The 13,797-nt window shown below is 47.3% G+C and overlaps 1 protein-coding gene across 2 annotated transcripts in view; it reads right to left on the reverse strand.

The window, feature by feature from the left end:
* Window positions 1-13,797, reverse strand: part of REX1BD (required for excision 1-B domain containing) — a 157,928-nt gene that overhangs the window by 99,454 nt on the left and 44,677 nt on the right. For both annotated transcript variants that reach the window (XM_063914726.1, XM_063914728.1), the window contains one exon: window positions 9,166-9,248. In XM_063914726.1, the coding sequence (XP_063770796.1) occupies window positions 9,166-9,248 (83 nt within the window). The remainder of the gene's footprint in view (window positions 1-9,165; window positions 9,249-13,797) is intronic.

Consider the following 13,797-nt stretch of genomic DNA (forward strand, 5'->3'; position numbering starts at 1 on the left):
CGGTCTGAGTAAGGTACTATAATGTGTGTAAATGGACTTTAAGGAAGCCTGCTGTTTGCGATCAGCAGGATCCCTGAGGGTAGCCATATCTTGGAATGGCAGCTTACTCGTTTGGATAAGCGTGTCCACGCTTTTTTCCCCCCTTGGGGAAGATTCTCACCGTATCCTGTCCTTAGTCGGGAAAGGATACACCCTAAGAATCCTTTTGGGAATCTGCAGTTTCTTGTCTGGAGATTCCCAAGCCTTTTCAATAATTTGTTCATGAGATGGGGGAAAGGTTACCTCAGGTTTCTTTACCCTATACATGTGTACCCTCATGTCAGGGACAGGGGGTTTCTCTGTGATATGCAAAACATCTTTTATTACAATAATCATATATTGAATACTATTTGCCAATTCTGGCTGTAACTTTGCATCATCGTAGTCGACACTGGAGTGAGAATCTGTGTCGGCGTCAGTGTCTACTATTTTGGATAGTGGGCGCTTTTGAGACCCCGGAGGTCCCTGTGACATAGGGGAAAGGCAGGGTTTGACGCCTGTACATTCCCTAGACTCAGTGCAATAAATTCACATTAACACTAAAACATTCCACATATCCAACCAGTCAGATGTCGGTGTTGCCGACGGAGACACCACCAGTCATTAACTCCACCTCCTCCCTATGAGAGCCTTTTACCTCAGACATGCCGACACACACGTACCGACACACCACACACTCAGGGAATCCTCTTATCTGAAGACAGTTCCCCCACAAGGCCCTTTGGAGAGACAGAGAGAGAGTATGCCAGCACACACCCAGCGCTATATGACCCAGGAAAAAAAACACACAATATGTTTACCCAGATAGCGCTGTAATCTTTATTTTTGCGCCAAATTATGTGCCCCCCCATTCTTTAAAACCCTCTTTCACTGTGGATAAGCAGGGGAGAGTCCGGGGAGCTTCCCCTCAGTGCTGTGCTGTGGAGAAAATGGCGCTGGTGAGTGCTGAGGAAGAAGCCCCGCCCCCTCAGCGGCGGGCTTCTGTCCCGCTAAAATATATAAAAAACTGGCGGGAGCTCTTTATATATACAGTGCCTATCTGTATATATGTACTTTTGCCAGAAAATGAGGTTATATTGCTGCCCAGGGCGCCCTGCACCCTTACAGTGACTGCCATTTGTGTGTGCTGTGTGGGAGCAATGGCACACAGCTTTACTGCTGTGCGTTACCTCAGTGAAGATCTGAAGTCTTTTGCCGCCTCTGAAGTCTTCTTTCTTCTCATACTCACCCGGCTTCTATCTTCCGGCTCTGTGAGGAGGACGGCGGCGCGGCTCCGGGACGAACTCCAGGGTGAGACCTGTGTTCCGATTCCCTCTGGAGCTAATGGTGTCCAGTAGCCTAAGAAGCAGAGCCTTGAAACTCACAGAAGTAGGTCTGCTTCTCTCTCCTCAGTCCCACGATGCAGGGAGTCTGTTGCAATCAGGCTCCTTGAAAATAAAAAACCTAACATAATACTTTTTCAGGAAACTCAGGAGAGCTCCCTGTAATGCACCCAGTCTCCTCTGGGCACAGTAGTAAACTGAGGTCTGGAGGAGGGGCATAGAGGGAGGAGCCAGTGCACACCCATACCTAAAGTCTTTCTTAAAGTGCCCATGTCTCCTGCGGAGCCCGTCTATCCCCATGGTCCTTACGGAGTACCCAGCATCCTCTAGGACGTAAGAGAAATAATTGTTTTCCCCGCAAAATAGATCTTGAGAAAAATAAGATTTTACTTACCGATAAATCTATTTCTCGGAGTCCGTAGTGGATGCTGGGGTTCCTGAAAGGACCATGGGGAACAGCGGCTCCGCAGGAGACAGGGCACAAAAAGTAAAGCTTTTCCAGATCAGGTGGTGTGCACTGGCTCCTCCCCCTATGACCCTCCTCCAGACTCCAGTTAGGTACTGTGCCCGGACGAGCGTACACAATAAGGGAGGATTTTGAATCCCGGGTAAGACTCATACCAGCCACACCAATCACACCGTACAACTTGTGATCTAAACCCAGTTAACAGTATGATAACAGCGGAGCCTCTGAAAGATGGCTTCCTTCAACAATAACCCGAATTAGTTAACAATAACTATGTACAATTATTGCAGATAATCCGCACTTGGGATGGGCGCCCAGCATCCACTACGGACTCCGAGAAATAGATTTATCGGTAAGTAAAATCTTATTTTCTCTATCGTCCTAGTGGATGCTGGGGTTCCTGAAAGGACCATGGGGATTATACCAAAGCTCCCAAACGGGCGGGAGAGTGCGGATGACTCTGCAGCACCGAATGAGAGAACTCCAGGTCCTCCTTAGCCAGAGTATCAAATTTGTAAAATTTTACAAACGTGTTCTCCCCTGACCACGTAGCTGCTCGGCAAAGTTGTAATGCCGAGACCCCTCGGGCAGCCGCCCAAGATGAGCCCACCTTCCTTGTGGAGTGGGCCTTTACAGATTTAGGCTGTGGCAGGCCTGCCACAGAATGTGCAAGTTGGATTGTGCTACAGATCCAACGAGCAATCGTCTGCTTAGACGCAGGAGCACCCATCTTGTTGGGTGCATACAATATAAACAACGAGTCAGATTTTCTGACTCCAGCTGTCCTTGCAATATATATTTTTAATGCTCTGACAACGTCCAGTAACTTGGAGTCCTCCAAGTCACTTGTAGCCGCAGGCACTACAATAGGCTGGTTCAGATGAAATGCTGACACCACCTTAGGGAGAAAATGCGGACGAGTCCGCAGTTCTGCCCTGTCCGAATGGAAAATCAGATATGGGCTTTTGTAAGATAAAGCTGCCAGTTCTGACACTCTCCTGGCCGAAGCCAGGGCTAGAAGCATGGTCACTTTCCATGTGAGATATTTCAAATCCACCTTCTTTAGTGGTTCAAACCAATGAGATTTTAGAAAGTCCAAAACCACATTGAGATCCCACGGTGCCACTGGAGGCACCACAGGAGGCTGTATATGTAGCACTCCCTTAACAAAGGTCTGGACTTCAGGGACTGAAGCCAATTCTTTTTGAAAGAAAATCGACAGGGCCGAAATTTGAACCTTAATAGATCCCAATTTGAGACCCATAGACAATCCTGATTGCAGGAAATGTAGGAATCGACCCAGTTGAAATTCCTCCGTCGGAGCACTCCGATCTTCGCACCACGCAACATATTTTCGCCAAATTCGGTGATAATGTTGCACGGTTACTTCCTTCCTTGCTTTAATCAAAGTAGGAATGACTTCTTCCGGCATGCCTTTTTCCTTTAGGATCCGGCGTTCAACCGCCATGCCGTCAAACGCAGCCGCGGTAAGTCTTGAAACAGACAGGGACCCTGCTGAAGCAAGTCCCTCCTTAGAGGTAGAGGCCACGGATCTTCCGTGATCATCTCTTGAAGTTCCGGGTACCAAGTCCTTCTTGGCCAATCCGGAACCACTAGTATCGTCCTTACGCCTCTTTGCCGTATAATTCTCAATACTTTTGGTATGAGAGGCAGAGGAGGAAACACATACACCGACTGGTACACCCAAGGCGTTACCAGCGCGTCCACAGCTATTGCCTGCGGATCTCTTGACCTGGCGCAATACCTGTCCAGTTTTTTGTTGAGGCGAGACGCCATCATGTCCACCATTGGTCTTTCCCAACGGGTTACCAGCAAGTGGAAGACTTCTGGATGAAGTCCCCACTCTCCCGGGTGAAGATCGTGTCTGCTGAGGAAGTCTGCTTCCCAGTTGTCCACTCCCGGGATGAACACTGCTGACAGTGCTATCACATGATTCTCTGCCCAGCGAAGAATCCTTGCAGCTTCTGCCATTGCACTCCTGCTTCTTGTGCCGCCCTGTCTGTTCACATGGGCGACTGCCGTGATGTTGTCCGACTGGATCAACACCGGTTTTCCCTGAAGCAGAGGTTCTGCCTGGCTTAGAGCATTGTATATTGCTCTTAGTTCCAGAATGTTTATGTGAAGAGACGTTTCCAGGCTCGTTCATACTCCCTGGAAGTTTCTTCCTTGTGTGACTGCTCCCCAGCCTCTCAGGCTGGCGTCCGTGGTCACCAGGATCCAATCCTGTATGCCGAATCTGCGGCCCTCCAATAGATGAGCACTCTGCAACCACCACAGAAGAGACACCCTTGTCCTTGGAGACAGGGTTATCCGCAGGTGCATCTGAAGATGCGACCCTGACCATTTGTCCAACAGATCCCTTTGGAAAATTCTTGCGTGGAATCTGCCGAATGGAATTGCTTCGTAAGAAGCCACCATTTTACCCAGGACTCTTGTGCATTGATGTACAGACACTTTTCCTGGTTTTAGGAGGTTCCTGACAAGCTCGGATAACTCCTTGGCTTTTTCCTCCGGGAGAAAAACCTTTTTCTGAACCGTGTCCAGAATCATCCCTAGGAACAGCAGACGAGTTGTCGGCATTAACTGGGATTTTGGAATATTCAGAATCCACCCGTGCTGTTTTAGCACTTCTTGAGACAGTGCTAATCCCATCTCTAGCTGTTCTCTGGACCTTGCCCTTATTAGGAGAACGTCCAAGTATGGGATAATTTATATGCCTTTTCTTCGAAGCAGAATCATCATCTCGGCCATTACCTTTGTAAAGACCCGAGGTGCCGTGGACAATCCGAACGGCAGCGTCTGAAACTGATAGTGACAGTTTTGTACAACGAACCTGAGGTACCCCTGGTGTGAGGGGTAAATTGGAACGTGGAGATACGCATCCTTGATGTCCAAGGATACCATAAAGTCCCCCTCTTCCAGGTTCGCTATCACTGCTCTGAGTGACTCCATCTTGAACTTGAACATCTTTATGTACAGGTTCAAGGACTTCAGATTTAGAATAGGCCTTACCGAGCCATCCGGCTTCGGTACCACAAAAAGAGTGGAATAATACCCCCTTCCCTTGTTGTAGAAGAGGTACCTTGACTATCACCTGCTGAGAGTACAGCTTGTGAATGGCTTCCAAAACCGTCTCCCTTTCGGAGGGGGACGTTGGTAAAGCAGACTTCAGGAAACGGCGAGGTGGATCTGTCTCTAATTCCAACCTGTACCCCTGAGATATTATCTGCAGGATCCAGGGATCTACCTGCGAGTGAGCCCACTGCGCGCTGTAATTTTTGAGACGACCACCCACCGTCCCCGAGTCCGCTTGAGAAGCCCCAGCGTCATGCTGAGGCTTTTGTAGAAGCCGGGGAAGGCTTCTGTTCCTGGGAAGGAGCTGCCTGTTGCTGTCTCTTCCCTCGACCTCTGCCTCGTGGCAGATATGAATAGCCCTTTGCTCTCTTATTTTTAAAGGAACGAAAGGGCTGCGGTTGAAAAGTCGGTGCCTTTTTCTGTTGGGGAGTGACTTGAGGTAGAAAGGTGGATTTCCCGGCTGTAGCCGTGGCCACCAAATCTGATAGACCGACTCCAAATAACTCCTCCCCTTTATACGGCAAAACTTCCATATGTCGTTTTGAATCCGCATCGCCTGTCCACTGTCGCGTCCATAAAGCTCTTCTGGCCGAAATGGACATAGCACTTACCCGTGATGCCAGTGTGCAGATATCCCTCTGTGCATCACGCATATAAAGAAATGCATCCTTTATTTGTTCTAACGACAGTAAAATATTGTCCCTGTCCAGGGTATCAATATTTTCAATCAGGGACTCTGACCAAACTACCCCAGCACTGCACATCCAGGCAGTCGCTATAGCTGGTCGTAGTATAACACCTGCATGTGTGTATATACTTTTTTGGATATTTTCCATCCTCCTATCTGATGGATCTTTAAGTGCGGCCGTCTCAGGAGAGGGTAACGCCACTTGTTTAGATAAGCGTGTTAGCGCCTTGTCCACCCTAGGAGGTGTTTCCCAGCGCTCCCTAACCTCTGGCGGGAAAGGGTATAATGCCAATAATTTCTTTGAAATTATCAGCTTTTTATCAGGGGCAACCCACGCTTCATTACACACGTCATTTAATTCTTCTGATTCAGGAAAAACTATAGGTAGTTTTTTCACACCCCACATAATACCCTGTTTAGTGGTACCTGTAGTATCAGCTAAATGTAACGCCTCCTTCATTGCCAAAATCATATAACGTGTGGCCCTACTGGAAAATACGGTTGATTCGTCACCGTCACCACTGGAGTCAGTGCCTGTGTCTGGGTCTGTGTCGACCGACTGAGGCAAAGGGCGTTTCACAGCCCCTGACGGTGTTTGAGTCGCCTGGACAGGCACTAATTGATTGTCCGGCCGTCTCATGTCGTCAAACGACTGCTTTAGCGTGTTGACACTATCCCGTAGTTCCATAAATAAAGGCATCCATTCTGGTGTCGACTCCCTAGGGGGTGACATCCTCATATTTGGCAATTGCTCCGCCTCCACACCAATATCGTCCTCATACATGTCGACACACACGTACCGACACACAGCAGACACACAGGGAATGCTCCTAACGAAGACAGGACCCACTAGCCCTTTGGGGAGACAGAGGGAGAGTTTGCCAGCACACACCAAAAGCGCTATATATAACAGGGATAGCCTTATAATAAGTGCTCCCTTATAGCTGCTTTATATATATCAAAATATCGCCATAAATTTGCCCCCCCTCTCTGTTTTACCCTGTTTCTGTAGTGCAGTGCAGGGGAGAGACCTGGGAGCCGTCCTGACCAGCGGAGCTGTGAGAGGAAATGGCGCCGTGTGCTGAGGAGATAGGCCCCGCCCCTTTTCCGGCGGGCTCGTCTCCCGCTATTTAGTGAATCCAGGCAGGGGTTAAATATCTCCATATAGCCTCTGGGGGCTATATGTGAGGTATTTTTAGCCTTTATATAGGTTACATTTGCCTCCCAGGGCGCCCCCCCCCAGCGCCCTGCACCCTCAGTGACTGCGTGTGAAGTGTGCTGAGAGGAAAATGGCGCACAGCTGCAGTGCTGTGCGCTACCTTTAGAAGACTGCAGGAGTCTTCAGCCGCCGATTCTGGACCTCTTCTGACTTCAGCATCTGCAAGGGGGCCGGCGGCGCGGCTCCGGTGACCATCCAGGCTGTACCTGTGATCGTCCCTCTGGAGCTGATGTCCAGTAGCCAAGAAGCCAATCCATCCTGCACGCAGGTGAGTTCACTTCTTCTCCCCTCAGTCCCTCGTTGCAGTGATCCTGTTGCCAGCAGGACTCACTGTAAAATAAAAAACCTAAGCTAAACTTTTTCTAAGCAGCTCTTTAGGAGAGCCACCTAGATTGCACCCTTCTCGGCCGGGCACAAAAATCTAACTGGAGTCTGGAGGAGGGTCATAGGGGGAGGAGCCAGTGCACACCACCTGATCTGGAAAAGCTTTACTTTTTGTGCCCTGTCTCCTGCGGAGCCGCTGTTCCCCATGGTCCTTTCAGGAACCCCAGCATCCACTAGGACGATAGAGAAATATATATATATATATATATATATATATATATATATATATATATATATATATATATATATATATATATATATTATTTTTCTATCATTTTGTCTAAAGCAACAGTCACTAGTTACTCCAATTTTCTTGAAATTAGCAAGGGCCAAATTGCGAATTCTTGCTTTCTCAAGAAGCTATCGGAGTTACAAGAACCTTTGTAAACATCCTTGGAGAAGTTGCCAGAGTAAGGGAAGGCAGGTAAATTGAAAATGCCTTCCCTGAATGCAAAATATCAGAAATCCCGGTATCTGCTACTGATTGGAACATGAAAATGTGCATCCCTCAGGTCTACAGAGACCAGAAAATCTCCTCTTCTTATACAAGTCATAATAGATTTCAGAGTTTCCATATGGAATTTCTTTATCTTCACAAACTTGTTCAATTCTCTGGAAGTCCAGAATCATTCTGAACCCTACTGTAGACTTTGCTACCAGGAATAGATTGGAATAAAAGCCTCTCTCCTTCTGATTTTGTGACAAATTTGATAGCTTTTGAGATGATAATTTCTTTTAATTCTTTTCCAGAGCTCTGATCTCCAGTGTTACAATTGGCTCCTCAGATTCCACAAATTTGTTCATAAGTGGAATTTCTGAAAATTCTATCTGATATCTACTACAGAGATGCTACATCCAGTACACACCTGTCTTGGACAAAATCTTCCCATTGTCTGGCAAATCTCCAAAGTCTGCCCCATACTGGTACGGATGTGAGGGATTTGCAGTAATCACTGCTTCTGAGAGCCTCTCCTATGAGTCTGGTGAAAGGACTGCCTTGTCACCCATTCAGAATATCTTCCATTGTATTGCTGGCCCACCCTATAATTTCTGGCTTCTTCAAACTGCTGTCTGAAAGATGGCACAGCATACCTTGAGGCAATCTCACAGAATTACCCTGATATCTTCTGTATTATTGTCTCTAGCTTATTACCAAATAACAGAGGACCTTCATGTGGTAATGTAACCAATCTATTCTTTGAATATGCATCTGCTGACCAGGATCATAACCATAATGCTCTTCTTGCCATCACACATTTACTTTGCTGAGGAATCCAGCACTTCAAGAGAGGCTTCACACGAATACTCTATACCTTTCTGCATTATTCCTAGATTCCTCTAAATAATGTCTTGATATTGTCTCTTCCAAATCTGTCTGCATAATGGAACCCCATATCCTCAGGGCAACAGTGGACTTTAATGAAACAGTCGTAGAAATATGCAACTTTAAGGCAATCTCTGTACAACACAACACAACACAACATAACACAACATAACATGGTCGACCATTCATACCGGAACCCAAAGAAATATAGGGTGGAATTCAATTAACCACAGTTGATTACCGGGGAAATCCAATAAGCCCTTAAGCAAAGAATTATTTGGGATTTTTTTTTCACCTGCATCAGCAGGTAAAAAAAATAAAAAAATCTGGTAACTCTGGGATTAATGGATGCTACAAGCCTGTTAGCGCACAAATCAGTCAACTTTTCACAGATTCTGTGCATTAACGCCGTTAATCTAATTTAATGGTCGATAATAAGGCTATCGGGTGAATATGGTAGTGCAATGGATGTTCACCTGCAGTAATTTACAGCGGATAATTGAATTGCCCGATGAAATATATATTGCGTTTATCTTACCTGTTGCAGTACAGAAATGTTCTGGAACAATAAGAGTCAATTAAAGACCAAAGCAATGTTTTCCTATATTAAAAGAAAGAGGTACTTACTCCTCAAATAGACGATATGTATCCACACGCTCAGCTTGCAACTCGTAAAACCTTTGTAGAAGGAGTCTAAAATCATTGTCTGTCTAAAAGAATAAAGAACAGAGAATAGATTATTTTATGGACATGGAAGCATCAAAACTATTTAGCATCACATCACATGGACATTTTCCTTGTAGAGGCCTTCATCTATAAAGACTGGTTGACCATGTGGACAAAGTTTAAGGGGTCAATCCAACCGCAGGAAAAGTTCTTGCCCCCGCGAGTTTGTGCGGCAACAGCTGCATTTTACGGAAGCCCAGACTTGCACAATTTTGTTCACAGCCCCATAGGACTGAGTACAAAACTGTGTAAATTCGGGGTGAGAGCGGCGTGAGATGCGGTGCCGCTGCTGCGTGTCCACATTATTGCAACAGCAACTCATTCCCTTCCGAATTAACCTGTCAATCTTTTGCGTGCCGTTTCTAATAATAGATACATATTGCTATTTTCGCTCTAAGTGGTTGGGTCTGTACAAGCAGAACAGATCGCACATGAATATTAATACTGGACTTTACAGTACTTTTTAAAATAAAATAAAAAAAAAACAAGCAAATGTATGCATTGCCTTTCTGCTGTCTGAGGGAACAAGTAAAATGGCAGCTTACAAATATAGTGTCACCTCATCATCACGAGATCTTCCACCAAAATATAAACCATTCACTAATGTATGTGTGACTGTGTGGTGGTGGTGGTGGTGGTGATGGTCTGACCTATTCGCCCCTGCTACTCTTTTGTATTTTTGACAATGCAGCAATCCCGTTGAAAATATGGGTATGGAGCCCATACATCAGGGCTGGCCAAACCGGTCCTCGAGATCTACCAACAGTTCATGTTTTCCAGGCCTCCTGGAGACCTGTAGAATTGTCAGTTAGGAATGAATGCAGCACATCTTAATTAGTAATGACTACACCTGTGCACCAGCTAGGTGATCTGGAAAATGTGTACTGTTGGTAGATCTCGAGGACTGGTTTGGCCAGCCCTGCCATACATCATTAGTTGGAATGCGGTCAATTTACCTACAATCAAAATCCCGACTTGGTCAAAATCCCGACATTTAAAATGTCGACAGGTCAAAAAGTCAACATGAGTTTTTCATTGAAACCGACTTGTTCATACTTTCCCATCCCAGAGGACCTGGTGGGGGATATAATAGTGTGCCAAGTGCAGTGAGCCATGCAAGGGGACGTGGTACACGTATACGGTGTCCATGTTGGCCTCGACATGCACGATAAAGAAAATAAGATTTTACTTACCGATAAATCTATTTCTCGTAGTCCGTAGTGGATGCTGGGGACTCCGTCAGGACCATGGGGAATAGCGGCTCCGCAGGAGACAGGGCACAAAAGTAAAAGCTTTAGGATCAGGTGGTGTGCACTGGCTCCTCCCCCTATGACCCTCCTCCAAGCCTCAGTTAGGATACTGTGCCCGGACGAGCGTACACAATAAGGAAGGATTTTGAATCCCGGGTAAGACTCCTACCAGCCACACCAATCACACTGTACAACCTGTGATCTGAACCCAGTTAACAGCATGATAACAGCGGAGCCTCTGAAAAGATGGCTCACAACAATAATAACCCGATTTTTGTAACAATAACTATGTACAAGTATTGCAGACAATCCGCACTTGGGATGGGCGCCCAGCATCCACTACGGACTACGAGAAATAGATTTATCGGTAAGTAAAATCTTATTTTCTCTGACGTCCTAGTGGATGCTGGGGACTCCGTCAGGACCATGGGGATTATACCAAAGCTCCCAAACGGGCGGGAGAGTGCGGATGACTCTGCAGCACCGAATGAGAGAACTCCAGGTCCTCTTTAGCCAGGGTATCAAATTTGTAGAATTTTACAAACGTGTTCTCCCCCGACCACGTAGCTGCTCGGCAGAGTTGTAATGCCGAGACCCCTCGGGCAGCCGCCCAGGATGAGCCCACCTTCCTTGTGGAATGGGCCTTGACAGATTTAGGCTGTGGCAGGCCTGCCACAGAATGTGCAAGTTGAAATGTGCTACAAATCCAACGAGCAATCGTCTGCTTAGAAGCAAGAGCACCCAGTTTGTTGGGTGCATACAGGATAACAGCGAGTCAGTTTTCCTGACTCCAGCCGTCCTGGAAACCTATATTTTCAGGGCCCTGACAACATCTAGCAACTTGGAGTCCTCCAAGTCCCTAGTAGCCGCAGGTACCACAATAAGCTGGTTCAGGTGAAACGCTGACACCACCTTAGGAAGAAACTGGGGACGAGTCCGCAGTTCTGCCCTGTCCGAATGGACAATCAGATATGGCTTTTGTGAGACAAAGCCGCCAATTCTGACACTCGCCTGGCCGAGGCCAGGGCCAACAGCATGGTCACTTTTCATGTGAGATATTTCAAATCCACAGATTTGAGCGGTTTAAAATGTGATTTGAGGAATCCCAGAACTACGTTGAGATCCCACAGTGCCACTGGAGGCACAAAAAGGGGGTTGTATATGCAATACTCCCTTGACAAACTTCTGGACTTCAGGAACTGAAGCCAATTCTTTCTGGAAGAAAATTTACAGGGCCGAAATTTGAACTTAATGGACCCCAATTTGAGGCCCATAGACACTCCTGTTTGCAGGAAATGCAGGAATCGACCGAGTTGAAATTTCTTCGTGGGGCCTTCCTGGCCTCACACCACGCAACCTATTTTCGCCACATGTGGTGATAATGTTTTGCGGTCACCTCCTTCCTGGCTTTGACCAGGGTAGGAATGACCTCTTCCGGAATGCCTTTTTCCCTTAGGATCTGGCGTTCCACCGCCATGCCGTCAAACGCAGCCGCGGTAAGTCTTGGAACAGACCTGGTACTTGCTGAAGCAAGTCCCTTCTTAGCGGCAGAGGCCATGAGTCCTCTGTGAGCATTTCTTAAAGTTCCGGGTGCCACGTCCTTCTTGGCCAATCCGGAGCCACAAGTATAGTTCTTACTCCTCTACGTCTTATAATTCTCAGTACCTTGGTTATGAGAAGCAGAGGAGGGAACACATACACCGACTGGTACACCCACGGTGTTACCAGAACGTCCACAGATATTGCTTGAGGGTCTCTTGACCTGGCGCAATACCTGTCCAGTTTTTTGTTCAGGCGGGACGCCATCATGTCCACCTTTGGTCTTTCCCAACGGTTCACAATCATGTGGAATACTTCCCGATGAAGTCCCCACTCTCCCGGGTGGAGGTCGTGCCTGCTGAGAAAGTCTGCTTCCCAGTTGTCCACTCCCGGAATGAACACTGCTGACAGTGCTATCACATGATTTTTCGCCCAGCGAAGAATCCTTGCAGTTTCTGCCATTGCCCTCCTGCTTCTTGTGCCGCCCTGTCTGTTTACGTGGGCGACTGCCGTGATGTTGTCCCACTGGATCAATACCGGCTGACCTTGAAGCAGAGGTCTTGCTAAGCTTAGAACATTGTAAATTGCCCTTAGCTCCAGTATATTTATGTGGAGAGAAGTCTCCAGACTTGATCACACTCCCTGGAAATTTTTTCCCTGTGTGACTGCTCCCCAGCCTCTCAGGCTGGCATCCGTGGTCACCAGGACCCAGTCCTGAATGCCGAGTCTGCGGCCCTTTAGTAGATGAGCACTCTGCAGCCACCGCAGAAGAAACACCCTTGTCCTTGGAGACAGGGTTATCCGCTGATGCATCTGAAGATGCGATCCGGACCATTTTTCCAGCAGATCCCACTGAAAAGTTCTTGCGTGAAATCTACCGAATGGAATCGCTTCGTAAGAAGCCACCATTTTTCCCTGGACCCTTGTGCAATGATGCACTGACACTTTTCCTGGTTTTAGGAGGTTCCTGACTAGCTCGGATAACTCCCTGGCTTTCTTCTCCGGGAGAAACACCTTTTTCTGGACTGTGTCCAGAATCATCCCTAGGAACAGCAGACGTGTCGTCGGAAACAGCTGCGGTTTTGGAATATTTAGAATCCACCCGTGCTGTCGTAGAACTACTTGAGATAGTGCTACTCCGACCTCCAACTGTTCTCTGGACCTTGCCCCTATCAGGAGATTGTCCATTTTCTTTGAAGAAGAATCATCATTTCGGCCATTACCTTGGTAAGGACCCGGGGTGCCGTGGACAATCCAACCGGCAGCGTCTGAAACGGATAGTGACAGTTCTGTACCACGAACCTGAGGTACCCTTGGTGAGAAGGGCAAATTGGGACATGGAGGTAAGCATCCCTGATGTCCCGGGACACCATATAGTCCCCTTCTTCCTGGTTCGCTATCACTGCTCTGAGTGACTCCATCTTGATTTGAACCTTTGTATGTAAGTGTTCAACTATTTCAGATTTAGAATAGGTCTCACCGAGCCGTCTGGCTTCAGTACCACAATATAGTGTGGAATAATACCCCTTTCCTTGTTGTAGGAGGGGTACTTTGATTATCACCTGCTGGGAATACAGCTTGTGAATTGTTTCCACTACTGCCTCCCTGTCGGAGGGAGACGTTGGTAAAGCAGACTTCAGGAACCTGTGAGGGGGAGACGTCTCGAATTTCCAATCTGTACCCCTGGGATACTACTTGTAGGATCCAGGGGTCCACTTGCGAGTGAGCCCACTGCGTGCTGAAA

The sequence above is a fragment of the Pseudophryne corroboree genome, chromosome 1 (assembly GCF_028390025.1).
Source record: "Pseudophryne corroboree isolate aPseCor3 chromosome 1, aPseCor3.hap2, whole genome shotgun sequence".
NCBI lineage: Eukaryota > Metazoa > Chordata > Amphibia > Anura > Myobatrachidae > Pseudophryne > Pseudophryne corroboree.